At 38.6% G+C, this 27948-nt stretch overlaps 1 protein-coding gene across 5 annotated transcripts; it reads right to left on the reverse strand.

Moving 5' to 3' along the window:
* Positions 1-7118: 7118 nt before the first annotated feature.
* On the reverse strand, positions 7119-27561 carry LOC104590301 (putative choline kinase 2). Of its 5 annotated transcripts, none has more exons than XM_010248910.3 (8): positions 27209-27561; positions 26725-27093; positions 21436-21557; positions 21165-21360; positions 19839-19956; positions 19685-19729; positions 10569-10669; positions 7119-7438 (listed from the first exon to the last, which is right to left on the reverse strand). In XM_010248910.3, the coding sequence occupies exons 1-8, from the start codon at positions 27236-27238 to the stop codon at positions 7361-7363; spliced, it is 1059 nt and encodes a 352-aa protein (XP_010247212.1). In that variant the 5' UTR covers positions 27239-27561; the 3' UTR covers positions 7119-7360. The 5 variants fall into 5 exon arrangements, with proteins under 5 accessions (XP_010247212.1, XP_088748314.1, XP_010247214.1 ...); XM_088892188.1 differs by having other exon boundaries at positions 27241-27381; XM_010248912.3 differs by having other exon boundaries at positions 10569-10681; positions 27241-27381.
* Positions 27562-27948: the final 387 nt, after the last annotated feature.

The following is a 27948-nucleotide window of genomic DNA, read 5'->3' on the forward strand; positions in this document are numbered from 1 at the left end:
AATAAGGAGAGTTTTGTAGCATTTATAGCTTGTTAGTTGGGAATAAGAAGAGTAGCATTTATAGCTTGTCAGTTGGGAACAAGAAGAGTAGCATTTATAGCTTGTCAGTTGGGAATAAGAAGAGTGTGGGGCATTTATAAGTTGGCCAGCTGGGCATTTATTATGGAAGGCAGTTATGCTGTAAGATGTGTATAAGAAGGGGCTTTGGGGGATGGAGGAGGGAAATCTTTTTGTTGAGTACAGAATTCTAAGAGTGCTTGGGAGAGCCGGTGGTCTCTCGAAGAACCGACCTACTGTAAGTGATCTTTTTTTCTTCTAAATGAATATCAGTTCCCTGTTGATGTACTAGTGGTTTGGATTCTGCTGTGAGTCTGTGAACTGCGTGTCAAATTTCTGGGTCATATCATAGTCACACTTGATCTTTGGTTTGGAGAATGTCTTCTGTTGATTTCTTGAAGCTACAAAAGCAGCAACTTCAAGATTCTCAATGTTTCGTGTGGAAGCCAAAGAAAAATGTTTCTCTTCTTGCGTGACAAGTGCGTAAGCCTTGTTTAATGGTGGTAATGGCTCTGAGTTGAATATGGTCGATTGAACTGCATTATAGGACTCGTTCAAGCCCATCAAGAACTGATGAAGCTTATTGCTTTCGTGTTCTACTAAAAAATCTCTGGCTGATCCACAACAGCAATCTGGCATGGTGTTGAGAGCATTTAACTCATCCCACAGCCCCTTAGTTGAGTGAAATAGGCTGCTATAGTAAGGTGCCCTTGTTGAAGAAGTGCAAGATCGTGCTTAAGTTGATGGATTCTTGGCGCATTACTCTGAGAGAACCGATCTTCTAATCTTTCCATATCTCGTGTGCCATATCTGCAAAGGCTATGTTGTCGTGAAGATCGTTGGCCAAGGAGTTGAATAACTAGGAAATTACCATGGAATTGTACTTGATCCATGGTAATTCTTGAGGAAACAACCTGACTGGTTGAGGCAAGCTGCCATCAACAAATGTATTCTTGTTCTTGGCATGTAGAGCATTCTTTATTGCTCTCTACCATGTAAAGAAATTGTCCCCATTGAGTGGACACGAATCAAGTACTGCCCTTGGGTTATCTAAGGGATGGAGATAATATGGTGATGTTGGATCCATTTATGTCGCCACCGTTGCTTGAGAAGATGAAATCCATGGGTTGTCACTATGGAATTTTGCAGAAGCAGAGATCAGTGCTCTGACACCATGATAAAGAGAGCACAAGGAATAGGTGGAAAGAAGTTAAATTTCATCTCTCCAGTCGAGTATATATATATATATATATAAGATACAAGAATGATGCTGATGTGGCTAACTAGCTTGTCAGATTTGTTACAAAAAATCTGTAAGTCTATTATTTTCTATCAATTTCTTCATGATTTATTTATTTCTCTCATATCTATCTACTTTCTACTTTCCTCACTTACAAATTCATTGAATTTTATTATTTATATAGTTAAAAATATCAAGGCATATCAGTGCCTATTATATTTGTATGAGGCTGATGCGTATTGGTTTTTGAATTCATCAATATGACATCCGACCACTTTTGAAGGCTTCCTAGAGGCTCAATTCTTAAAAACATATTGATACTCTAAACCTTGTGTACAAATAGGAATATGGCCATGCAAAGGCTATTGCTAAGAAAGCGCTGATTAACCAAAAATAAAAAATAAAGTCCATTTTAATGCATCTTTCCCCGATATCCTTTGAAATGGTGAACTCCCAAACTAACAAAAATTGTAGATCATCTTTTGGTCTTTGTTTCTTTCTTTTATATTTTAATTTACTAGCCAGAGAAGGAAAGCACATGCTTTGGTTTAAAATAAAACACTCAAAATATATTTGTTCAATGTAAAATATTCGTCAAGATTCTAGATAATTCTTATGGGGAAACCCTCTTGTTTTCTTAACAGAGTTCACGTCAAAGAAATAGTTTGATATTGCGTCTCTCTCTCTCTCTCACACACACACTCTCGCTGCTTGAGAACGAAAACTTTGGTGGAATTCAAAATCGATCAATCCCAACATCTATTACAGCGTACATTGGGAACATTTCACCATGAAGAATAGGGGAAATGTTCTCAATGCATGACTGCAATGGCCGTTGGAACTGCTAGTTGGGACTATGTGAAGCCATTATATGATAGATCATAGACCATGCAAATGCTAGCTGATGAGAGTAGAATTTACCATATTTTTATCCACAATTATTATGTCTTTTATACCGAATTAGCATCTAATTGGACTCATATTTCTATTCAGGGCATGAAATAAGGCATCAGGAGCAAAGAAAGACAAATCGGATGATTTTTCACAGTTTCGACATCGTTCAGTAATTTGGGCCTAACTCGCGTATCCGAACTCCGAATGGGCTGATTCAAGACCCACTGGAAAGATAAGAGAAAAAACCACAACTTTCATGTTTTGGGTTTTCGCAGATTCGGCCTGCATCGAAGTTAAAACCGGGCCCGAAGATGGGGAAAATTCATAGAAAGGCCCAATCCGCAGCTGAAGCCCAACTTGCAGAAAAGCCTGGTTGAAGCCCAATTCGCAGAAGAGGTCTAATACGAATCCAAGAACAAGAAACTGAGAAGAGTCCTTCCAGATCTAAATTCTTGATGTAATCTTAGAGAGATAAAAGGATTGAGTTCATTAGATAAAAAGATAAGATTAGAATTAGGATAGGACTTTCTATTTTTGTAAAGATCAACTTCAAGAGGAAGTAGGAGACCACCCCCTCCCCTTTAAGCTATATAAAGGAGGGGGCGGACCAGCTTTAGGCATCACACAATCACTCAATCTCTGGATTGAATCAAGAAGCAGAGGAGCAATTCAGCTATCAAGCAAGAAGTCTGCAAGAAGGAGGTGGCGGTAAGGAGAAGAGGAGATCTCAACTCCAAGGGCAAAACCATGAGTTATTTCTTTCCTCTTGTTTGTTTTATTTCTGCTAGTATGAATTAATTTATCTGTAGTTAGGGTTGTGGAAAGCCTAATCACATCAATGAATATATTTTTATTCTGATTTATTCAAGATCGTGATTTCCATATAGTCTATGAATTATCTTGCTTAATGCTATTAGGAGTGACAATCTCTTAATTGAACAGGCGTATGTGAATGAATCGAGAGAGGAATTCATATAACTGACCACATAATTCATTATGTGAATTGAATGGTATATAGGGGTATATATACATGATTCATCTGAATATAATAGTTTTTCCTTGGACTTAATGCGTTTATATCTTGAGAACTCTAGTCGAGAGATCGAGGGGTTACCTGATAGAAGTAGTTTTAATATATCTCGAGAGAGAATATTAAATAAAATTGGAAAAACTTCAGCTTATGGGAATGACAAATTATCTTGGATAATCTCATCCAATAATATTCATTGGAATGGTTAGGTGGACCGAAAGCCCTAGCGAATTCAACCAATCGTTACATACTTCAGCATTATTACTTATGCTCTTATTTTTCTGTTTCTGTTTTTTCACTAGTTCTTATTCTCAAATCTGAAATTTGATTGTCCAAATAATTGGGGAAGGTTGTAGTTCTAATACTTATTTTGTTAAATCATCATGGGAACGATATTTTTATACTACTTGATAACTAATGCACTTGATAGAGTTATATTTATAGCTGTCACTAGCTATTACTAAAAATTTTTAAGGGAATTCATGGTCAGAGGGTGTAACAGTCTTTGAGATTTTCTTTTACTATCAATTTTAAGTTCATCTTTGTGCTCAATTTAATCTGTACTCTTTTCATTTGCCACCGAGGCTTTCTTCATCTATCAAAAAACACAGCCCAGTGAATGAAACTCCCGCCAACACAAGGTCTGAGCATTAACTATAATTTAATTGATCAATGTAACCTCATTGAGATGGATATGGTGGGTCCCCAATTCACATGGAGAAACAAGACCACTAAAGAAAGAATTGATTGGATGTTAACAAATGAATTATGGAGATTGAACTTCCCAAAGTCACTTGGTAATCTCCCTTTGATCACTGGCCTCTCGTTCTTCAAACAGATTGAAATACAAATGGCAGGCCTAAACCTGAAACCTTTCAGGTTTGAGGCTATGTGGTGCAAAGACCCGAGTCTCACAAATTTAATTAGTAAAGCTTGGGGGACTGCAATTTATAAAAAAGCGCAACCCTCTAATCCAAGAAATCAAGAAATGGAATCGTGAAAAATTTGGAAATATTTTTAAGATAAAGCACAATACTCTCAAATTCGGAGGCTATCCAAAGAAATTTAGTTGATGACCCTACAAATATTTCACCATTGAACAAGGAGACTGCGCTCCAAAAACAACTGGATTCCCTTCAGGCTCGTGAAGAAGTTTGTTGGGCTCAAAAAACTAGGATTGATTGGATCAATCTAAGAAAAAAATGAACAAAATTGTCAGGATAAAAAAAAATGAGGGGAATTTCTTAATTAGCCAAGAAGAGGTGGCCGAATTTTTGCGTAATTCTTTTGAATCTAGAATTGGTTTAGGTGGTTCTGATGGCATTGAAGAGTGTATTGCAAATATTGATTCATGTATAAATGACTTAATGAATCAGTCCATCATTGTAAGGCTCCTGGGCTGGATGGGTTAAATGTTCCTTTCTTTAAAAAATTCTGGCCTATTATTGGGCGGTCATTTTGTGATATGGCTAAAGCTTTCTTTCACTCAGGAAGAATGAATAGGATCCTTAACAAGACTTTCATTGCTCTCATTTCCAAAGTTCAGAATCTTGATGCTACAAATAATTATAGGCCAATAAGCCTATGTAATGTTATTTATAAGATTACCTCAAAAATCCTGGTTAATAAAATCAAGCCTTTCTTAGATGACATCATTTCCCCATTTAAGAGTGCTTTTGTCCCAAATAGACAAACCATTAATAATATTCTTATAGCCCATGAAATGTTTCACACCATGAAAAGAAAAAAAAAAGGCAAAGAAGGCTTAATGGCTTATAAAACTGATATGGAAAAGACTTATGATAGACTGGAATGGAACTTTATAGAAAATGTTTTGATTAAATTTGGGTTCCATGAAAAGTGGGTTTGGTGGGCTATGAAGTGTATTAAGTCGGTAACTTACCAAATTCTTTTAAATGGGACTCCCACCAGAAGTTTTATTCCATCTAGAGGAATTAGACAAGGTGACCCCCTATCCCCGTATATTTTTGTAATTTGTGCTGAAGCTCTCACTAGGAATCTGGTTAAGGAGGCAGAATTGCCAAAAATCCTCGATTGGTTTTAAAGACTCAAGAAATGGGGCCAAAATTCCTATCCTGCAATTTGCATATGATTGTCTCATCTTTGCAAAAACATTGATTCCTGCTTGTCTCAAAATTAGGGATCTTCTAGAAAAGTTTGCTCGAGCTTCTGGCTAATCTCCGAATTTTTCCAACCGACCCGACCTGGTCGGGTTACCTGACATAGAAACTAAAACCGACCCAATGTTAAGCAAAACCAACCTGGTCGGTTTGAATCGGGTTGGGTCAGTTTGGGTCGGTTTCGGTTCTAAATTCATCTCTGTGATAAAATCTTGTTAATTTTAAAAACAATCATAAATTGAGCATCATTTCAGCCATCTCTTATGATAAAATTTAAATGAAAAGTTAATCACAAAAGTTGTTTATTAATCATTATTCACTAATCCAAAGTTTCTTGCAACCATTCAAAAACTAGGTGGCCTAATGGGCTTTGGAACTTCATATTTGAACTAAGAACTAAGTCGGTTCAGTTCGGGTCGGTTTCGGTTTTCTTGTGTGAAAACTGAAACCGATCCAAATCATCGGTTTAAGAATTTGCACAACCCAAAACCGACCTGTACTGATGAAAACCCGACCAACTTGGGTTGGGTCGGTCGGGTTAGTTGGTTTGGTCGGGTTGGGCCTTCTTATGAACAGCCCTATTCCACACCACGTTTGGGAAAAGACAAGGGCAATTTTCATTCATTCGGCTCCTAAAAAGAAGACCAAATACGGATGGGGAGTTCTCAATTAAAACCGCTTAATAGAGGAATGAAGATAGTGTTCCTCCCAAGAGACCTAGTGAGATCGCAAAATAAGGAACCTAAACATCCCCCCCCCCTCTCAAATACAAAACCTTCATGTACCTCCTCCTTTGTAATAAATTTCTACAAAAAATGAACTTGCTTAATAGAGGAATGAAGATTGATGGGTCTTATAGTATTTATGGTGAAAGTGTGGGGGATCTGAACTACATTTTTGTCAATTGCAACCATGCAAAACAGATTTGGTTGATTACCCAAAGTACATTCAAGTTCACAAGTGAATTAATTTTCTCAGTTCAGGAGGTGTGGAAAAAGTTCAATGATAATGACCCAAATATCTGTCAAAATTCAGATATAAAGGAAAAAGTTGTAATTTTACTTTGGCATATTTGGAAAAATAGAAATGAAAACTTTCAAAAATAAAATCTTACATCCACTATCATTCTTGATAGAGCTCTTAGCTCTTTTTGAGAGATTAAATCAGCTCCTAAGGAAAAGAGTTGGATCCCGGTAAGATGGATGAGTCCATGTTTAGATGCTATTAAAATAAACTTTGATGTCTTGTGTGTAAATGGTCACTGCTCTATTGGTTGTGTTGCAAGAGATCACTTGGGAAATATTTTTGACCTAAAAACCTACAAAATCGGATTTACCACTGTTAACTTAGCTGAAGCTTAGGCTGCTTGGGAGGCCCACAATATAATAAGCAATTTCAGAAACAGGTACATCATTATTGAAGGTGATTTGAAGCTCGTCATTGACATCTTCAACAATAAAACTAAACTGACATGGAGATTAAAGTATATCATCGAAGACTGCAGGACCATGAGATATAACTTGGAAGGAAAAGTTCAGTATCAACATGTTTTTAGAGAAGCAAATATAGTTGCAGATTGGTTAGCTAACAAAGCTCATGAAGTTTCTGTTTTGAATGGGCTGATTCCGAGACCTTTAACGTTAATTTCTTGCTTAGATTTTTGGGGACGTGCTACCCCAGAGCTATGTAGCCCCTCTGTTATTATCCCATTTTATAAAAAAAAAAAAAAAAAGAGAATCCAAAGGAAGAAGGAAACTACCCAAAAACGCCTACCTACTAACTTCCCAAAATCAATTTCATGCCAAAAGTGTGCAACTATTATGTATCATCAATTTTCTTGAACTAGAAAAAATACCGTAGCTAAAAAACAGAAACTGAGGTGGAATAAAAGCCAATAGCTAATTAACTATACAATTCATTTTCTATCCAAAAAACAGAAACTATACAATTCATTGAAACCAATAGTAGGGGACAAGCTCCAGATGAAGTTTACCAACATTATTTAGTTAGCCAGTACTGTTGAAACCTCTGCCTTGAATATTCCATGTAATCAAAATCAATTACGTTTACACGTGCCTGCAATTATACAAGACAAATCAGAGGGAAGTGCTAAGAAATTAAGAAGATTTGAATTCCACTTCTTACTGTGTCGATTAATTCATCAACGTAATACATACACAGATACATACACAGCACGCGAACAGTAAAATCTCAACCACTTCAGCAAATTATATTGTCATGGTAGGCAATTTTCTATATGAAAAAATGTTATGGTAAAAAGAAGTAATAAACAAAGGGTATGACTATGATATGGAAAATATACGATATCTAAAAAACTTCTGACCAGTCAACTAGAATCATAGATTGGTAGCCAATCAGGTGTTATTTATCAAAATTCATGGGTGGGTTTTGATTGGTCAAAACTCTTCCCGTACCATATCTTTTCGGCAACATAGATTTTCCCATAAACAAAACCATGGACCAAGTAATTTGACAGCTCTGATACCAAATTAATGCTGAATGGACCTACGAATGAAAAAGAAGGATAAAATAACCTGGGAATCAACACCTCGGCTTCTCTTGGAATCAGCACCTAATGAGACTAGTAGAAATTAACACCTAATAGCTTATTGAAGGAATCAACAACATCAAGATAATTGGATTGGATCCAATGTAAGAAGTAGAAAATTCAGAACTTATTAACTGATTTAAAAACAGAGAGGGTCTTAAGACAGGGGAATGTTGGCCAGATGAGTTAGACATATCAGGTAGTGATGATGTAGAGGACAGATGAAAATATAAAATAGGTAAAGGAGGAGCTTGGAGATGACCCCCTATTTGGTAATGTTGTTCATTCATTCATCCTAATAAAATATCTTCATAAAAGGCAATTAAAATTATAAAATCATTATTTTTTGTGTGAGAATTAAGAATTTAAGACCCTAGCATGGACCTTGTTTGGACTTGCCTCGAGGGGTTTGGTCGGGGGTATGGGGGCAGAGCCCCCAGCCAAGCCACTTGGTTGATCACCTGTAATTAAGTGGGTCCTTGCCTCCTCCCCGCCCCCCCCCCCCCCCACCCCCCCCCACACACACACCCCAAAACATAGTCCCATTAAAATGTTAACTACTGCTCTCTAACTCTCTGATGTCCCTTCACAAAATAATAATAATAATAAACAAAACAAAACAAAACAAAAACAAAAACAAAAATAAAAAATGTTTATTTCTTCCATAAAAAAGCCATAATAGATCCAAACCCTCCCACACTATGGGATTTGGCCATTTGGGAGATGTCACCATAGGTGTAATGTGAGTCGTGCCATGCTTTTGTCATGCTGCCCACACTATAGTGAACTGTGCTAGCATGGCATGAAAGTGTGGGGTGGGGGGCTTGCACGAGCCCAGGACTGTGGCCCATGGGTCCATGCTGGGCCAATCTGGCATGTGGACCAACACGAATTTTTTTATGCTGTGTGTTGCAGTGGAATTTTCCCTATATTTTATATAATATAAATGTTATAATACAACATTTGTAATATATAAGATATAATATTTTATATTTTATAATGTCTGAAAAAAATTTATATGCATAATATATGCCATTTAATATAAAATATTATATATATATATATATGAAAGACATAGGCCCAGGCCATGCTGGCCTGGGCTGTTTTACACTTCTGTTGCCACAAAACCTATAACAAAGGTATGGCAACTCTCTCACCCCTCATGTCATTTATTCATTTCTGACCTTTTGTAATAATATTTTTATTGTTTATGTTGTGAACCCCTATTATGACTTTTTCATTACGAAAAGAACATTCCTGGCTCTTCCACTGTCGTCATGCAAAATCAGCACTTGTTGAATCCTATAATATGTCCTTAAAGGTTGTCTACGATCTCAATCAACCTTGCTCCTTTTTGTATTTAACATAAACAAGGGTCAGGCAAAAAGCTCCATACTATCTTCCAATAGGGACCATTATGGCAAAGGATCAAGATAGGAGTAGGTGGTTTATACTAGAATCAAGAATTAGCAAGATGAAGATGTTGGCAACTTGGCATGAATCATGGGAAAACTAGAAAGGACATTAACAGAAATAAGAACACTAGGGACTTAGACGTAGCTCCAATTAGTAGTCAAGCAAGATGGTTTGGTCATGTGCATAGATGACCAGTGACTGCAGCAATGGCAAAACTAGAAAGGACATAAACAGAAATAAGAACACTAATGAGGACTTGGACGTAGCTCCGATTAGTAGTCAAGCAAGATGGTTTGGTCATGTGCATAGATGACCAGTGACTGCAGCAATGGCAAAACTAGAAAGAACATAAACAGAAATAAGAACACTAATGAGGACTTAGACATAGCTCCAATTAGTAGTCAAGCAAAATGGTTTGGTCATGTGCATAGATGACCAATGACTGCAGCAATAAGTGAATTAGTGCAAGTAGAAGATTCTAAAATATCAAGAGGAAGACCAAAGGAAATGTGGTCTGAAGTGTTAAAAAATAATCCAACTTACAATTTGACAGAAAATATGGCTCTTGATAGAGCACAATGGTGGAAAAGTATGTAGCCACAGTAAAGCTATTTAACAATTTTAGTCTAAAAGGGAAGCCCGAAGCCCAGTGTGCAAGGCTCCCGCCAATGGGGGATGTGGGGAGGGACAGGTGTATGCAGTCTTACCCCTGCACATATAGAGAGGCTGTTACCAAGAACATTTTTAGTCCCATGTAAATAATATTATCACCCAAGCAATAATTGAGAGCTATTATCTGTACAGAATGGAAATGATGGAACAGGATTAATGTAGCCAGCTCCACATAATTGAGAGTTTGGGATTTAGGGTGCTCTTGTGTGTTAAATGGGGCGTTTATTAAGTGCCAAGTGAATATATTAGAGTTGAGAGTGGCTATGGTTTCTTTTGGATTTTGGACAGGATTCTTTCTATTTTAATAAATTTCTAGCTTGCCTTGGCTTTTGTATGGCGGGCAGATATAGATGGTTCTAAGTGCCTTATTAAATCTTTTCTTCGTTTGAGTTTTTATGAATCCATTTTGTATACAGCTCATATATTCTGTTTTCTTATCAAGAGATTCTTTCATTATTGGTTAGAGTGAAAAAAAATCATCACATGATAATACTTTAATTCCTGCTTGTGGAATAGAAGCTAAATAATCATGAAAGAAGAAGGATGTACCGAAATTATTCCCCATAGGCCCCAAAATAGATGACTTGCAAGAGTATATTTTTCAACATCTTGGACCAGTTGTTCCACTTCAAGATCTCCAGGTTGATCACCTGCATAAAGATCTAACCATAACTGAGAAGACCAAAATAAAAAGGATACAATATTTAGTCTTTGAAATAAAAGTAGTCATATCAATAAATAGATGAGTTGATTAATGTGAAGAAAAAATCTACGTTTCTATTTTGACAGATATTCAGTCCCAGTGATTTAAAATGCATGACTAGGCGCACAGGTAAGGCACATTTAAGGTATGCACCTCTCCTAAGCCCCAGGCACAACACTTTCAAAAGGCATGCGCTTGGTGTGCCTTGCGAGAACCACCTTTTTTGCTAATGTTGTTCATTCATCTCTTTAATATAAGACATTTTTAAAAGATAGAATTATAATTAAAATTACAAAACTAGTCATTTGCATAAGCTTCACAAAAGCATAACAAGGCTGCTGTACAGTGCCGACATAAGTTTTTAATGGCAGTATGCATGCTGTGGTGCCTTATGAGTTATGACAAGGCATCATTGATTAAATTGTAATTATCATGTTTTAAACAAATATACCATTGCTACAGGAGCTTTGGGATAGTATTCTTGCTTTGGAGATAAGATGGAGATGTTCGAAACAGTGGGTAGATGGAGAAAGGAAGCATCCGTTGAAGCAAAACTCTTTAAGTTCGAGGAAGTGAAATCAAGGAATCTGGTGTCGTTGAAGATCAGGGAAGAGAAAAAAGCTTCAGTGTACCTTCCGAAGAATGTGGTCGTATGGTTAAAAGGTTTTCTGGACGTTGCCATAGTTTCAAGAAGATCCCAGAATTGGAAGAACAGTATGAAATTAAATGGTAAGATGTTTGAAGCAGAACAACGGTTTAATAGGAAAGGGTGGTTCATCACAGTTACAGAGTGATTTGGGCTAGGCAAGAAACAGATGATACGCATCCCATGTGGAAACCAGAGTGAAGGTTGGATTATGGTTGCGAAAGAACTACAGGATTTTTTGTGGAGAAATATGGAACAGTCAAGGCAATCCCAGGCCAACAATAGTGAACTCTTCCAATCAAAAACAGGTTCAGGAAAGGAAAAGGGCTGGAATGAAAAATACGTTGTCTCAGCAAAAAAGAAGGTGGTCGAATGGGGTTCGATAGCAGAGGAACTAAAACAGAAATTGAATTTCGAAGGGTCCTATTTGCGACCGTTCCAAGCAGATAAGGCCCTGTTAGAAGTGGGAAGGATGGTTGGGGAGGTTCATGCTCTCCCTATTCAGACTTCGGAAGGAATAATGGTAGTTAGCCAGTGGACACCGAGTGCAAATCGTGTAGAACAAACAGAAGTTTTCAGGCTGAAAGTGGTTGGGCTTCCGTTCCATTTATGGTCCTCTGAAACTTTCACGCAAATCGCATCTCAGTGCGGTGGCGCCTTGGAAGAGCTGGACACTTCAAATCTCAGTGCAGCCGTAATGGGTGTGAGAGGGATTAAGGTGGAAGAAGTTCCAAGAACAGTGAAGTTGGGAGTCAGAGATCCTCAATCTGTGGCGTGGCTGCTATCATCGGTGGAGGAGAGATTGTGGAGAAATCTGTGGGAGGTTAAAGATGATGACGTGGCAAGGGTCAAAGAAACAAAGAAACTTGACCGTTTTTGCAAAACAAAGGCAAGTGAACAGTCACTCAGTTCGAAAGTGGGATTTCAGGGCACCAAGGAAAATCTTCAATCTGAGCTGTCCATCAACTCACGCGTGGCGTCAGTTCGATCGTATGTGGAGGCAACAGCTGGAACGAGCAATAGATGCTCATTTAAGGCTAAGCATGCAGATCCAGTCAACCCAACAGGTGAACCGCTCGAACCAAAGCACGGCTCAAACCAAAAGTCGGTGGACAATCGCAGGGGTCTATCATCGTCTCTCTCGACCCCTGTGTTTCGTCCCCCCGCCGTGGGTGTGTTACAAAGAAGCAGGGCCACCACCAGTGGTTCAAAGGTCCCTAGAGAAGGCAGCAGCGAAACTTGGTTATGGAAACTGGTGACATCGAACAACTCAACATCCCCTGAGAAACCAAATCCGAAGTTCAATAGGCATGAGAGTGATGAATCAGAAGAGGAAAGTGACTGGGAAGATTTATTGCAAGAGAAGGCAAACCTGTCGGAGCTGGAAGATAGCATCGGAAGTGTGAATACTGCTAAAACTTGAATCTTGTGGGAAGACAAAACGATGGGAACTGAGTTGCTGTTCGAAACTCCCTCTAAATGCTGCAGTTTGGTTCCGAGAGAAGAATCGGACAATAGTCCTGCGCCAGTCTTAGTAGTGAACCCAGCGTCAGTCAGGAGGGAAGTCGAAGAAATCCCAGAGAAGACACATCGTCAAGATGCTAAAATTGGTGTGTTGGATCTCGACACTGACCCAAGCAAAGAGGCACAAGAGGATCAGAAACTAGATGTTATATAAGTGTTGCCTGACAGGGAGCCCGAATCAGAGGGTATTGATTTAGGGAAGGTCTCAGAATCGCTGGCACAGGGAGTCCCTAACCCCGTTTCTTTGTGTTTACCTTTCCAGTCTGTTAAGCATTGTTTGCACCCTTCTAAGTGTTGTGTCTCGATCTGTGCAGGAACAACCAATGCCTTTCCTCCTTCGTATACTCTAATGGATTGTGCCACAGGTCAAGAATCTGAGAACATTTTGGAAGATAGCCTAGAACAGGAGAGAGCTAGAATCTGGTCCCTAATCCTGGAGAACCTAGTGGACCCGACCCTAGGAGAGGAGACTGTTGTTAATAGAGCAAACCACCTCATCACCCATCCAGAGTTAGTTCCCCGACCTGTAACCCAGGAGGTTGCTAGGAGGCTGAGTCAGGAGGAGAAAGAAAAGTCGGAAGAAAACAAAAGAGTGGGAAGAAAGAGTAAAAGAAAAAAGGTATATTTAAGGAAGAAAGGAAAGCAAAGAAGAAGAAAGCAAACCGAGCTAGAGAAGCTTAAGTGCGGAATTAACTATGAAAGGCAGGAAGAAGGGAGCTTGAAAAGAAAAAGAGGGACACAATAGGTAGCCACTGATTAGGGGTTTCAAGCAGATTGAAATGAAGACAGTCAGTTGGAATGTAAGAGGCCTTGGAAGTGCCAAAAAGAGGAGAATAATTAGGAGCACTCTCAGGAAAGAAAGACCAGATCTGATTTTGATTTAAGAAACCAAGTTATCACAGCTGAATAGAAGGTGGATAAGAAGCATTTGGGGAGCTAGGGTTCTAAGCTGGTCGTTTGCCCCTTCATGGGGAGCTTCAGGAGGAATTTTGACTATTTGGAGAAATGAGGAAATGGAATGTGTGGAGGAATTGATTGGCAGATACTCAGTTTCCATTAAAATTAGAAGACCCTCGAACGGGTGTGGGTGGGTGGTTACAAATGTATATGGTCCCAATTCCTATAGAAACAGGGAGGCGTTTTGGGAGGAATTATGTGCAATTAGAGGAGTTTGGGAGGGACCGTGGTTAGACCTGTTCATGGGCCGGGCCAGGCTTTCACTTTGTATTAACAGAATTTTCTAAGGTCTGAGCCCGAGCCCGGCCCAACCATCGGGCCTACAACTTGGGCCCAAGCCCGGCCCTCATAAAAAGCCCGAAGCCCGAGCCTGGGCCCGAGCCCGAGCCCAAAATTTAGCCCATATTGTTAGCAGCTGAATAGAGAGAGAGAGAGAGGTGTTATAAAGAAAAGAATAAAAAATGTATATATTAAATTATAAATATATATATTTTAATAAAAATTATATTATTTATATATTTTATATAATATATAAAATACATATTATATATTTTATAAAATATATAATGCTGAGTCGGGCCGGGCCGGGCTCGGGCCGAGCTTTTTTGACAAATCCCGAGCCCGGCCCGAAACACAATCGGGCTTACTATGTTAGGCCCGAGGTCAGGTCCACAGGCCTAATTACATGACCAAGCCCGACCGGGTGAGGGCCGGGCTGGGCCAGGCCATCAGGCTATCCGGCCCATGAACAGGTCTAACCGTGGTGTATGGGGGGTGATTTCAATGTTATCAGATTTTCAGAAGAAACAAATAAACCGAACCAAGGAATCACTACCAGCATGAGGAATTTTAATAACTTAATCGATTCCCTTGAATTGATTGAACCTCCAATGTTAAGGGTGGACTATACATGGTCAAACTTCCAATCCCCCCCAACCTGCTCCAAACTAGATAGATTTCTATTTACTCCTGACTGGGAAGAATTGTGGGGCTCAATAGTAGTGAAAGGGCTACCTAAGGTCACCTCAGATCATTGCCCCATTTCCATTGAGAAGGAAATTCCAGGGGGAGGCCCAACTCCTTTCAGATTTGAAAACATGTGGTTTGAGGATCACTCATTTAAAACCAGACTAAAAGAATGGTGGCAGGAACTCAGACCCTTGTGGAGTATGAAATTGTTAAGTTTTGCATGGAAATTAAAGAGGATAAAAAGGAAAATAAAAGTGGAACAAAGAGCATTTTGGGAGGGCGGAGGAAATAAAAGACAATATAGTGAGGAAGATCGAGGAGCTTGACAAAAAAGAGGCTAGCGGAAGTTTAACAGAAGAAGAGAGAGAGGATCGATGGAAAATCAAGCAAGAATTGGAAGAGACTTTAAGAAAGAAGGAAATTTGTTGGAGACAAAAGTCAAGGTGTCAATGGATTGTTGAAGGAGATGGTAATACGAAGTTTTTCCATGCAATTGCAAATGGAAGGAGAAAGAAAATTTTGATCTTCAGTGTGGAGGAGGGGGGTCAGGAAGTAAGAGAAAGCCAGGAGATCATAAGGATCTTTGTGAACTACTTCAAAGAAATCTTCACAAGCTCAAGTGGGGTGACAACAAAACTACCAGAAATGGAAGGGAATAGCTCTCAGAAGAACAATCTTTGTCTTTGGAGAGGAACTTCACTTTGGAGGAAATTAAGAGTGCAATCTTCTCCTGGAAGTGTTCAATGAATTCTTTCTCAAAGGAGAGGTGCCTTAAGGGGTGAATGCCACTTTTATAAATTTAATCCCGAAGAGGAGGGAGGCCAAAACCCTAAAGACTATAGGCCAATTAGTCTTGTTGGGAGTATATATAAAATTATTGCAAAGGTTCTTTCAGAAAGGATAAAGAAAGTGCTTCCATTGATCATCTCACCTTTCCAAGGCGCTTTTGTGGAAGGTAGGCAGATTGTGGATCAAATTCTAGTAGCCAATGAGTGTATTGCAGAAAAAAGAAAGGGTAGAGGAAAAGGGTTGGTGTGTAAGGTGGACTTAGAGAAAGCTTATGACATGGTTAATTGGGAAGTGCTACTTCAAATGTTAGAAAGGTTGGCCTTTGGAACTAAGTGGAGATCTTGGATTAGAGGATGTCTGAATTATGCCCATTACTCAATTCTTATTAATGGAGTAGCAAGGGATTTCTTTCCGGCGGAGAGAGGAATTAGGCAAGGAGACCCCTTATCTCCCTTTCTCTTTACTGTAGTGGCTAAGGTGTTACGTAGAATGGTGGCAAAAGCCGACTCCCAAGGGTTGTTCAGGGGGTGGAGGATGGGTAGAAATCAAGAGGTTGTTACCCACCTCCAATTTGCAGATGACACAATTTTCTTTTGTGAGGGTGGTAACGAGGATGGTGTGGTGAATCTAAAGAGGCTATTGGATAACTTTGTGGGAATAATAGGTTTAAGGAATAATTGGACCAAAACAGGCATCGTAGGGATCAATTTGGAGGAAGGGGAACTTAATAGATTTGCAGAGATTTTGGGGTGTGAGATTAGAAGTTGGCCAACTAGCTATTTGGGGTTACCTTTAGGTGGTAATCCTAGGTCAGAAGATTTTTGGAAGCCAGTCATTGAAAGATTTGTCAGGAAGCTAGCTCTTTGGAGGAGGAACTACATCTCTCTTGGTGGAAGGATAACACTGATCAGAGCCACGTTGGCAAACCTCCCTGTCTACTTTCTCTCAACCTTTAGAATACCCTGTAGAGTGGCAAGGAGGTTAGAAAAATACATGAGAGATTTCCTTTGGGATCCAGGAGAGGAAAAAAAGGATCACCTGATAAATTGGGATCAAGTTAGAAAGCCCAAGGATAAAGGGGGTTTGGGAATAGAAAATATTTCACTTAGGAACTCAGCTCTGCTAGGAAAATGGTTGTGGAGGTTCCCTTTTGAGAGAGATAGACTGTGGCACAAAGTCATTGCGAGTATCCATGGTTTGGATGGGAATGGTTGGGATGCAAAAGTTGCTCCTCATGTATCCTCTTGTTCTCCTTGGAAAGCTATCCATGAAATTTACCCATCTTTCCTTAATTCCATGCGGTTTGATGTGGGCCAAGGCAATAAAGTTCGTTTCTGGGAAGATCTTTGGGTGGGAGATAGTCCACTCAAAGACCTTTTTCCTGACCTATACTCTTTGTCAAACTTAAAAGGGAAAACAATAAGTCTTTTGGGTAATCCTGGCCCAAGTGGGATCAATTGGAATCTGGGTTTCAGAAGGGGCCTGAGGGAAAATGAATGTGCATCTTTAATTCACTTGCTGGATATTCTAGGACAAGTCCTTTTGGACCCATCCTTGGAAGATTCCAGAATTTGGAAAGGCTCCACATATGGCTTCTCTTGTTCCTCTTTCTTTAATGTCCTTGCCTCACCTAGCAACCCGGTTGGGGACTTCCCTGTAAAAGAAATTTGGAGTAAGCCTATCCCCCCAAAAATTCAAGCCTTTTGTTGGGAAATTTTCCTTGGTAAGGTTAATACGTGTGATATGCTGCAGAAAAGGACTTTTTCTTGCCTTTCTCCTCACATGTGCTCCCTTTGTAAGGAAAGTGGTGAGACCTTGACACACCTTTTTTTTATTCTATTCTTTTGTGCATCATGTTTGGGATTCTTTTTGTCTTCTCTTTGGTTGCAAGTGGGTTTTCCCTCAAAATGTGGCAGGTCTTTTTAACCGTGACTTTTTGAGGCAATCAAAGAAAAGAGGGAAGGTTATGTGGAAAGCTACAAAGGCAGCTATTTGTTGGGTGATATGGGAAGAAAGGAATAACAGAATATTCTTAGAAAAGAGTAGAACCACGGAGGAGGTGATTGACACAATCAAAGTTAAAGTAGCCCATTGGGTAAGTTCTTTGCATATATTCCAAGAGTTCTCGGTCACAGACATTATATGATCCTGGACAGAAGTAGCACAATCTTCAAGAGTGAAAGAGAGAGTAAGGTTGGAATGAAAACCTCCAAATGGTAACAGAATTAAACTGAATTTTGATGGAAGTTCATTTGGGAATCCGGGATTGTCAGGTATCGGGGGAGTAATCAGAAATTCTAAAGGGAGGATATTAGCTTTATTCTCTAGTCCTATTGGCATGGGCAACTCTCTAAAAAATGAGGTAATGGCATTGCTACAAGGATTGAAGATAGCCAAGCAACTAGGAATGAGGCAAATTGAGGTTGAAGGGGATTCCAAGGTGATCATCTCTTGGGCCAATAACAATAGAACTACTTCGTGGACCTTCAAACAAGTGATAAGGGAAGTGGAAAAGGTTGCATGGGAGATAGAAGCAGAATTCAAATGAGTTAGAAGGAGTGCAAATGGGCTAGCTGATTATCTTGCTAAACAAGGGGCTTTGAGGCAACAATTGTTTTGGGCTGCATTGTAAAAGGGACAGAAATATGTATTCGTGTGGGACTTCTTGTTCCATACACATTGTTGTAAAACTTCTTAAATCCAATTTCAAATAAAAGTTTCCTTTGATGATCAAAAAAAAAAAAAACTAGTCATTTGCATACGAAATAAAAATTTAAGACACTAACATAGACTTGTTTGGGATTTATCAAAAAAGAAAAAACATAGACTTGTTTAGGCTTGCCTCAAGGGGCTTGGTACAAAAGGTGTCTCATAAAATTAGGAATGCAAAATGCTTGACATCATATTAGTTATTTGAAGTAGTGCAATTGGGAAAAAAATTAAAGAGATTTCACTCATTTATCAAAAAAAAAAATTAAAGAGATTGAATGTTTCACATGCTTAAATATGTTTTATCTGTTGCGCTTGGTTTTATTTTTTACATTTTCATTTGAATATGTTTTACATGCTATATTTATGTGTTTTAATTTTTTTATGAATATTTATGTATTTTAATTTGAGATAATAGGTTTTTTAAAACATTTATTTGAAAATTTAAGTTTCTATTTTTTAATTGATACTATGTAATATGTTTAATTTCTTTGCTATTTTTTGCATTTTTACACCTTGCTTCAAAAAGTCACATGCCTTGCCATGCGCCTAGTGCCTTGGGCACAAAATGCCCCTTGCACTTTTTTGCATCTTGTGCTTTTACAAAAAATCTGTGCAGTGGATAATTACACAGGAAATACATCAGAAAAATAAAAGACTCCAGCTTTTGTATACTATTATTTACAAAAAGAAAAGCCCAGAACAATAGTCTACTGCCAGTTTAGCAAGCTAGTGAACATCTTCCATTTCCTTTCTTGCTGTCATCCAAGAGTATAATTGGGCTTCTACCTTCCTTGCCACCTCTATCTGCTCCATTTCCTTTTCTTCAAATACTCTTGTTTCCTTCTCTCCAAATAGCCTAAACAATTTCCAGGAGAATTGTTTTCCAGATCAGGTGTCTCCTTTGTTTTTACCCTTTTATGTAACAACCCGCTTACATTTGCACCACTGTTTGTGGGAAACACCAACTGACCTTCAACTTCTCTAACATTTGGCCCAAACAATACCTCATTAACTAAATTCCCCCTATTGACCAAAGTAAACTGGTAATTGTAGGCATTTACAGTTTAACTTTAGCTAACTGTTCAGAATTATACAGATACCAATGCTTTTGGGATCTGGTTCTTATGATAAACTAATGTAAAGAGAACAATTGGTCACCCTTGAGTTTTGGTTGCTTCTGAATTTAAATACACAACTGACACACTCCCTGCATGCCAAACCAACTGTTCCATGAACTAGAGACAACCAACTCTTTGAACTATGATGGATTTTACATACTAGACACCTTAAAGTAAATCAATCCTAGAAAAAATGTAATATTGTATCCGATATAAACCCATGCAATCATCACAACTACTTTGTTACCTGAACTCATATATATATGCAAAAATCTTTGACGCTCCTCCAACCCTATCGCCAAATGCAGATATAGCAAGATTACTTAAATTTAAACCAGAATTTAAAATGAAACTGAAAGCAATAAACCGCAGGAGAGAGTTAAAACTCTACAAATACAAACCAGGGTATTTGCTGAAGTCCAAAACATGAGGTGTTTCTGTATGATAGTCAGCTACCATCTCACAGAAGTGGTTTGCAATATCATAAGCAACAGGATTGTAACTTGCATACTCGTAGTCCTATAAAAGGAAGAAGAAATGGTTTACCACACACATATACATACATAAAAACATAGAAAAGCAAATTAAAATCTGGCAATAGGTGGTTGACCTTTATAAGCAAATTAAAATCTGGAAATATGCTTGGGATTAGATTAGATATAGCAGTTTGACCTTTATAAGCAATTAAAAGCTGGTAAAAGGTGCCTGACATGATGTTGAATCATGGAAGAGAACCCTTAAATAAGCTTCGGATGAGATTAGATATAGCAGTTTGACCTTTATAAGCAATTAAAAGCTGGCAAAAGGTGCCCGATTTGATGTTGAATATCATGGCAAAAGGTGCCTGACTTGATGTTAGCAGCTTTACATACATACATATATAGGAACACACACTCATGCACATATATAAATACAGTACCATACACACACGCGCGCGAATACATACATACATGCATGCATGGATGCATCCATCCATACATACATACATAAAAAAAGCACATTAAACATTAGAACAGGTGGCTGACTTGACATCAAATCATAGATATGGTGCCCTCAAGTCAGCCACACACATACACAGACACTGGCGTACACAAGAGAATATACAAACACAAATTCACATATACAAAAATACACAAGTACCGTACACACACATACAGGTGGCTGACTTGATGTTCAATCATGGACAGGGTGCCCTCAAATAAACTTGGCATGAAATTAGAGCTAGCAGTTTGGCACTTACTTAGTCCACAATGCACCTTCCAATAAAAAATACATGCAAATACAAAAATGAATTTGTCATGACCATGTACTCAATCCAACAGTTACTCTGATGATACTTGGTTTTCAATATTAAAAGTGATAAATCAGGTAATACTGGCCACTGCATCTATGAACATCATTTGTGCAAGTAGTGATTCTTGTAACTTGGATTACAAGTCATGAAAAACTCTCAAAAACTCAGTTGAGCAAATACTTTCAGAAGTTGGGATTTATCCATTTCAACAGGCTCTTTAAATATTTAAATTATCACAGTAATAGGTCAACTCATTGGACACCTGACCTTGTTTGAATATCACATAGCCAAAGGAGAATGGATCTTAACTTTACTATTCATATATGAAAACAGAACTCTAATGAACAGTCAGCAGATAAGCACATGGCAAAACATTCTCCCATCATATGGTTTGCATGTTTGGAACAGAGGGAGATATGGATGTAGAACTTACAATAATGGTAATTGATTTGCTTTCTTCGTCCATCATTATGTTCCCATACTGCAAATCATTGTGGCAAAATCCTATACGTTGATAATTCCCTGACAACCTCCTTTCCAATATACAGATTTCCTCTTCCATCTTATCCAAACAGAAACTTTTGGATTCTTCAGGGGAACTCAAACTTTTGGCAGCATTAAGAAACTTTCTGAAAAGAGGGACAAATTCAGCTTAGCATCTTTACTGCTATTGAAAACCTTAAAATTTGTGTATGTACAAATACCTCAACCTATCCCACAGAGTTACATTTTTGGGACCAGGCATTTCAATATCATGGAATTCCCTCAATTTAGAAGCTATAAGAGCAGATATTTCTGGATCTCGCAAGTCAGATGCTGATAGTGTCTGAAATTCCAGAAAAACAGGATAAAAAAATGGTTATCAGCTTCAAGAACAACAATAAAATTTCAAATGGTGAGGTCAGAATATAAAGAAGGAAATGTGTGAGACATATATGAGACAACCAGATTGTATCCTATTATCAACTAACTGCAGCAAGAACTAACGATAGTAACAAAGGTGGAGTTCATGTACCTTGATCGGAGGAACTCAGAGGTACTATTAACTCTTCTGTATTTTGTTGTTCATCTGACTTCACCTTTATATTTCTGTATTTTCTTCATATCATCATGATTTGCATACCTTAACCTTCCTCATAAAGACATACTCATGTTTTCCTTGTTCTCTCTCATCCTATATCAGCTGGTCCACTCTTGTTTTTTGGTAAATTTCTGTTGGTGCAGATTGTTCAATCTTTCTAAATGGTTATCGGTTCCTGATCTTTCTAATTTGACTTGGTTGGAATATCAGACAAATTTTCTGAGGGCTTGCCTTAGACATCCATATGCATAATACCTTTCCTTCTGACAAGTAAAACATGTATATTTGTTGAAAATGTTGAGATAACACAAAAAATGTGTACCCAGAAATATAAGGAAATTATTGTTATTTGTTATTGTTATTAATGATAAACAGCACAAACTCTCTTCACAATATGTATAGGGAGAGACCAAAAAGCATTAGTATACAGGCCATAGGGAGAGTGGGGAGTGACCTCTGCATGAATACTGCATTTAGTTCATAAACCTCCTTAGGTGGAGGAACATATGATACTTATAATGTTTTTTTTTTCTTCCTAAAAGAAATAAGAAGTGAAGAATTTGGACAAACCCAAACCTAATTGAGCCCAATTAGAACCCAACCCAATGTCATTAGGTTGGGTTAGGGATAGGTTTGGGGGCTCAACAACTCAGGTTGGGCTAGGATTGATCTCAACCCAATCTAACCTGGCCTAACTTGCACCCCTTGATCCAGGAAGGGCAGAACTTGAAACACAAGGATAGTGGGCCTTAATCTAGGGTGAATAAAAACCTATCCAGCTTAGAACACATAGGAGAACTCTGATAATTGGTCCATTTGAAACATGCCTACAGTAAAAGTGGACCACTAAGCTCACAATCATTAATAAACAGAAGTTTCTCATGTCTGTAGTAATAGCCCTGCTGCTATTATTACTTTCTTCAACAAATCTTAATAATATTAGAGTTCCCAACTAAAACCCACAAACCCCTTATGCTATAGAAGTCCTCCCATAATTCTCTTCCCTTTATAAGAATTAGGGCTGTAGGCATTTGTCAGCACTTGGTCTAAGCCAACAGCCTTGGACTTTAGTTTCAAGGAACATATAATCTACCCACAAGTTCCACCAAGCACTTTAACGAGGTTAGAATCTCTAGATGACCACACACTCAGAACACATTATGAATGTTTCTCAGGAAGTTTGGATTCTTGGATGTGAATTATCTTAGCCTTAACCATGGTTTAAAATGTCCCTAACTTCCTTAATATTTCCATGACATATTTCCATTTCCATGGGTAGTGAAACGAAATTTTACCAAAATCAACATATTCCCCAATGAACACTACCAGTACTATGTGGAATACAAGAGATAGTTTCCATGACATACATATTCCCTAGTCAACACTACCGGCACTAATGGAATATAAGAGATAGTACTGTAACATAAGTTGGTGATAATATTGCAGATATGTGGAGTAACAATGTTATTGCCTACCTAACTTACATGATTATCACTTTGAGCTGCTAAATATTCATTTCAAGCATGAAGTTGAATATTAGTTTCTCTTTGTGTAATAGATTATTTGGTTGATCTATTACAACCATTTGCATTCCCTGTTAGTTTAAATTTTTCTTTAACTCATTCTATCACAAAGCTCTGAATCCTATGGCTTACAGGGCAACTTCTGAACATATTCTTTTGTCTATAACCTTAGTTTCTTAGCTTTGTTTAGTGATTTGGAACAAGATAATAATTTAAAAGGGTGTACCTATGCTTCTTTTATCATTTCATAAAATATCATTCTATATTTTGCATATTTACAATGTTTCCACCATGTCTATAATTTTTACAATATTTCCGACATGTTTCTTATACCTGGACAACCAGCATTTCCACTGACACTGACATTTTAAACCTTGGCCTTAACTTCCTTAAGGAGTCCTTAACAGTTCTTTTCTTACAGGCAGTCAGGCATTTTCTCTAAAGCTCCCAAATTCCAACTAACTGTAATTATAAACTCTTCTAGCATGTATTCTCTCCCTCTTGGAACCTCCACTGTATTGTGTACAAACCCATTGGGACTTCTCCACTTCAGATTTCCTCCTTTGATAACTTTACAAGAAAAAAACCCACCTCCCACTTAGAAAATGCCTTTTCCCCTTGTGGTTGGAAAAATCCAGACCCAACTTAGCAGTTATCACATATCATCAGCAGGTTATGACACAACAAAGGGGTTAGAGACAAGAACAGGTTGAGCAGGGAAGATAGGATGCTCATCTATAGCAATCACCTCTCTACTAGTGGCATCCAAACAAGGTTGCCTAGAACCTAACCAGGCAGTTGTATAAGACATGCATTGGGGGTTCTCACAGTCACTCTTCCCCTAAGACAAAAGCATCCACAGGGCTTGATATTCTCACAACAACAGCAGGAGAGCAATCAAAACCCAGTCCAGCCACCACATTATTAATAAGAGACAATTATAAGGAAACTAAGAAATCTGATTCCAAGAACTTCGTGAATTTTCACCCCCCACAAATGACAGCATCTCCCCTAGATTAGTGGTTTGTGGTTATAGGTGCAATATCAAGCTCCTGTGGCATTCTATAATTGAGACCCTTATGTAGTTCAGACTTCAGAAAACCTAACAATATCAACAACCCAAGGTGACTGAACCAAAGAAAACTACAAAAAACTAGTTTTTTTTTTTTTGATAAATTACAAAAATCTAGTAATGTTGAGAGGTGAATGAATGGAGAATTGAGTAGAAGAAATGGAAAGACATCAGTAACTTTTGGGGTTTCAGGGACAAGCAGAAGATTATCAATCAAACAACCCACTAGAATATGTTGAGAAGATGATACATCCAATCCTAAGACATTACCTGTAACACTCTCTAATTGAATGGAAAAGTTTGGAGTCAATGCATGCCAACGTCTTCTTGACTAGGAACAGAAGCAGAATTACGAATTACTTCCAACTCATATACACCCTGCTCCTGTACACCTGGTTTAGAGAACTTTTATCCAAATGAGAGGCACCATCAGTGTCTGCACTGAAACGAAAGCTGTTCAATGTTAGGAAACTTTGCCAAATTTGAGATCTCCTTGATAGTCTGAACAGATCCTCCATGACATGACCATTCGAGCCTTCAACATAGGCACTCTTGATCTCAAATCCAGGTCATCTTCCCTATCCTCATCTTTAACTTGTTCCACATCCACACTTCCAATCCCAGAAGATTCAGGAAATGCCAATGTCAACCCAACCTTCTTTATCTTCTGACCCAACTTCACCTCAAAGAGGGAACCTTTTGACTTACTATTACGTCATGGATTTAGTTTATCCAATCCTATGGAATCTCCAGCAACCTCTCCACTGATGCATGTCCTTTGGCAACCATGACTACCTTACCTGTAATCACTCTAGATGTAGACAATGATAGTGGTTTACTACTGTCTAGTAGTCCCTCATCAGTGGCTCCTTACTTTTCAAAATGAGTTGGATTGGAATGACTTCTGGAAATTTTCATATTTCCTCTTTTTTTCTTTTCTTCAAAATTCTTTTGTTCTAAGTTTACAGTTATTGCAGATTAGTAGCATTAGAAAAATCACAGTATAATCTAGCCTAGAAATTCTTAGAGCATTCTCAGTCAGATTAAATGCACACTTAGAGGTTAATTTGGTATACATAAAAAGAAGCTTAATTCAAATCTTTTATATTTATAGAGATAACAAAAGCTTTTGTAGTCTGCTTTTTAGATAACAATGACTGGAATACTCTTTTGGGATACCAAAATCTTGGAGTATTTGTATTTCCTCTCATGTGTGCTTCTTATGCTTGATGAATGGCAGAAATGTTAATTCCACGTTCCTTTATTATTCCTTTATATCAGATATATGGAACTAATTGTCCCTCCTTTTAGTAACCAGCCTCTCATTAGGTTGGTGCTTAGCTCAGCCAATGCCCTTGCCAATTCACTTGCAAAGGAAGGGATAGGTCAACCAGAACTTGTATGGGTTCCCTAGGCCCAGGTATACTTTTGTGAGGTTGGTAATGTTTTGATATCTGCTCATACAATGTACTTTTTATGCTTGTGTTAGCCTGTGTTTCTCATTCTAAAATTGCCTGATCAATAATCATCTTAATATGGTGGTCTAACCATCTAAGGGAGAACATACCTGTTTATTATGTGATAATAAGTGCTTCAGGAGGTTCTACCTTGTTCCCTGAGGAAAGAGACCAATCCCACACAAGTTCATTCAAATCAGCTACTGGCTTACGACCTTGATATTAATTCAACAAATCATCTTCATTGTTTCAATATTCTTTGTTTCCTTTTTGGGTGAGAAACACCATGTGGAGACAAATCTTTTCTTAAAACCAGCTCTAACCAAGCATGATGATACAATAGTGAAATTAATGAAAGCATGACCAACTGAAGAGCAAAGACCAAATTGCCAATCAAGAACATCTTGAAGTTGCCAGTGCCTTAGTCTGAACAATGGAGAGGGTTAACATTGAAAGATGATTGAATGTTACCGATTTACCATCCAGTTGGATTAACAGTTACAAATATCCACTTGGTTTCACAAACCTCAAAGTTCAAGATATTTCCTGTAGTTGCTCAGGTGTCACCTATAAATCTTAAAGAAGGAAGAATCCACACCCAACCTGCATCTTTATTCTTCTAGAAAAATGGTTTTCTTCTTTGTAATTCAAAATGCATATGCCAGACCATCTAGAGATGATAAAAAGAGTCATATGGTGCACTCTATCACATCAAGTTAAAATAATTGCTACAATCTAGGAAAAAAATAGAGATTTGCAGTAATAAGAACAGTATCAGTCCAACATTTCATTGTTTGTGTGTATGTGTGTGTGAGAGAGAGAGAGAGAGCAATAACAAAAAGTGAACAAGGATGGCATACCCGAGCATGAATGAACTCCTCGATCCTCCCATTCGGGAACCGCCCCAGCAACCGAGGTCCCTGGCCATTCTTCGACATGAACTCAAACGTACGAATCTCGTCAGTCCGGTCAAAGAAAGTGTCCACGCCTTCACCATAAACCCGAACCAGAACCTTTCGGGCGGGTTCACCAGCTCTGGTTGGCCACTTTATCTCGTAAACCTCATTGGTCATCGCCCCCTTCAGCGGGATCACCTGCAACGCCTTTGAATCGGCGACATCATTCCAACCGGAAGCCAAGGACTGCAGAATCCCCTTCACTTCTCTCGGGAGCCGACCACTCTCTCTACTGCTTCCAGCAACCGACATAAAAGATCCACCACCAAGCCTCTGAACACACATTGGCAAGAACTTGTTCAGAACAAAGAAGGATGAAGAGCAACGAAGAAGTAAACAAACAGTAAACACTGAATGCAGAACAGAGAAACGATCGGAGGAGAGAAACCCTAATGACAGAAGCAGAGAGTGCTTGCATGCCTGATGAGGCACCTCCTTCTTTAACCAATGCGAAGAAATCGATCAAACCAGAGAAGATAGCAGCTTGACAGTGGCAAGATTGTTTAGAGTGACCAACCGAGATTTGAGATCTCTCTCTGTAATCTATTTAGTTCTGAATGTAACGGAAACAGGGTAAATGAAACAGAATTTACTATCTACCGTGGCGCTTACAAACAAGAAACAATGGATCAATCGCGCCACGTTAACACGTCGAGTCGTCGACCATCCATTGCATAAGGCCAATGGATGTTTGCCTCGTTCAGGCCGAGTTCAAATCAGCCCCCCACAACGTCCCACAGTACATCCCCTTGTGGGGGGCTGATTTGGTCTCGTTGCGGTTGCACCCCTATTAGGGGTACGGTCTCCCTCATATTTGTGTAGCCCAATAACCCCACAGAGGAGGAAAGGATTAATGAATAAGTCGGGGAGAGAGAAAGGAAAACATTTTACCGTCATTGGCCTGAACGAGACCAAATCAGCCCCACAACGTCCCACATCCCCACTGTGTATTGAGAACATCTCTCGCTGAAATGTTATCATCGGAAAATATTCTCAATACACAGCAGGGATATACTGTAAGACGTTATAGAGGGCAATATTGTGGGGGGCTGATTTGAATTCGGGTGCAATTTGGACGGATTGGATTGGAAGTTTAATCCCATATAAATTTGAGCTGGGCTTCAATTG

The sequence above is a fragment of the Nelumbo nucifera genome, chromosome 7, assembly GCF_055504915.1.
Source record: "Nelumbo nucifera cultivar China Antique chromosome 7, China Antique-T2T, whole genome shotgun sequence".
Taxonomy (NCBI): Eukaryota; Viridiplantae; Streptophyta; class Magnoliopsida; order Proteales; family Nelumbonaceae; genus Nelumbo; species Nelumbo nucifera.

Excerpts from the sequence above, each read along its gene's own strand:
- LOC104590301 (XM_010248909.3), bottom strand. The coding sequence starts at position 27,238 with ATGCAAGCACTCTCTGCTTCTGTCATTAGG. Across the intron at positions 19,957-21,164 it reads GCAAATCAATTACCATTATT|GACTACGAGTATGCAAGTTA; the intron begins GTAAGTTCTACA and ends TTCCTTTTATAG. Across the intron at positions 10,682-19,684 it reads GCATATATATATGAGTTCAG|ATCTTTATGCAGGTGATCAA; the intron begins GTAACAAAGTAG and ends AGTTATGGTTAG.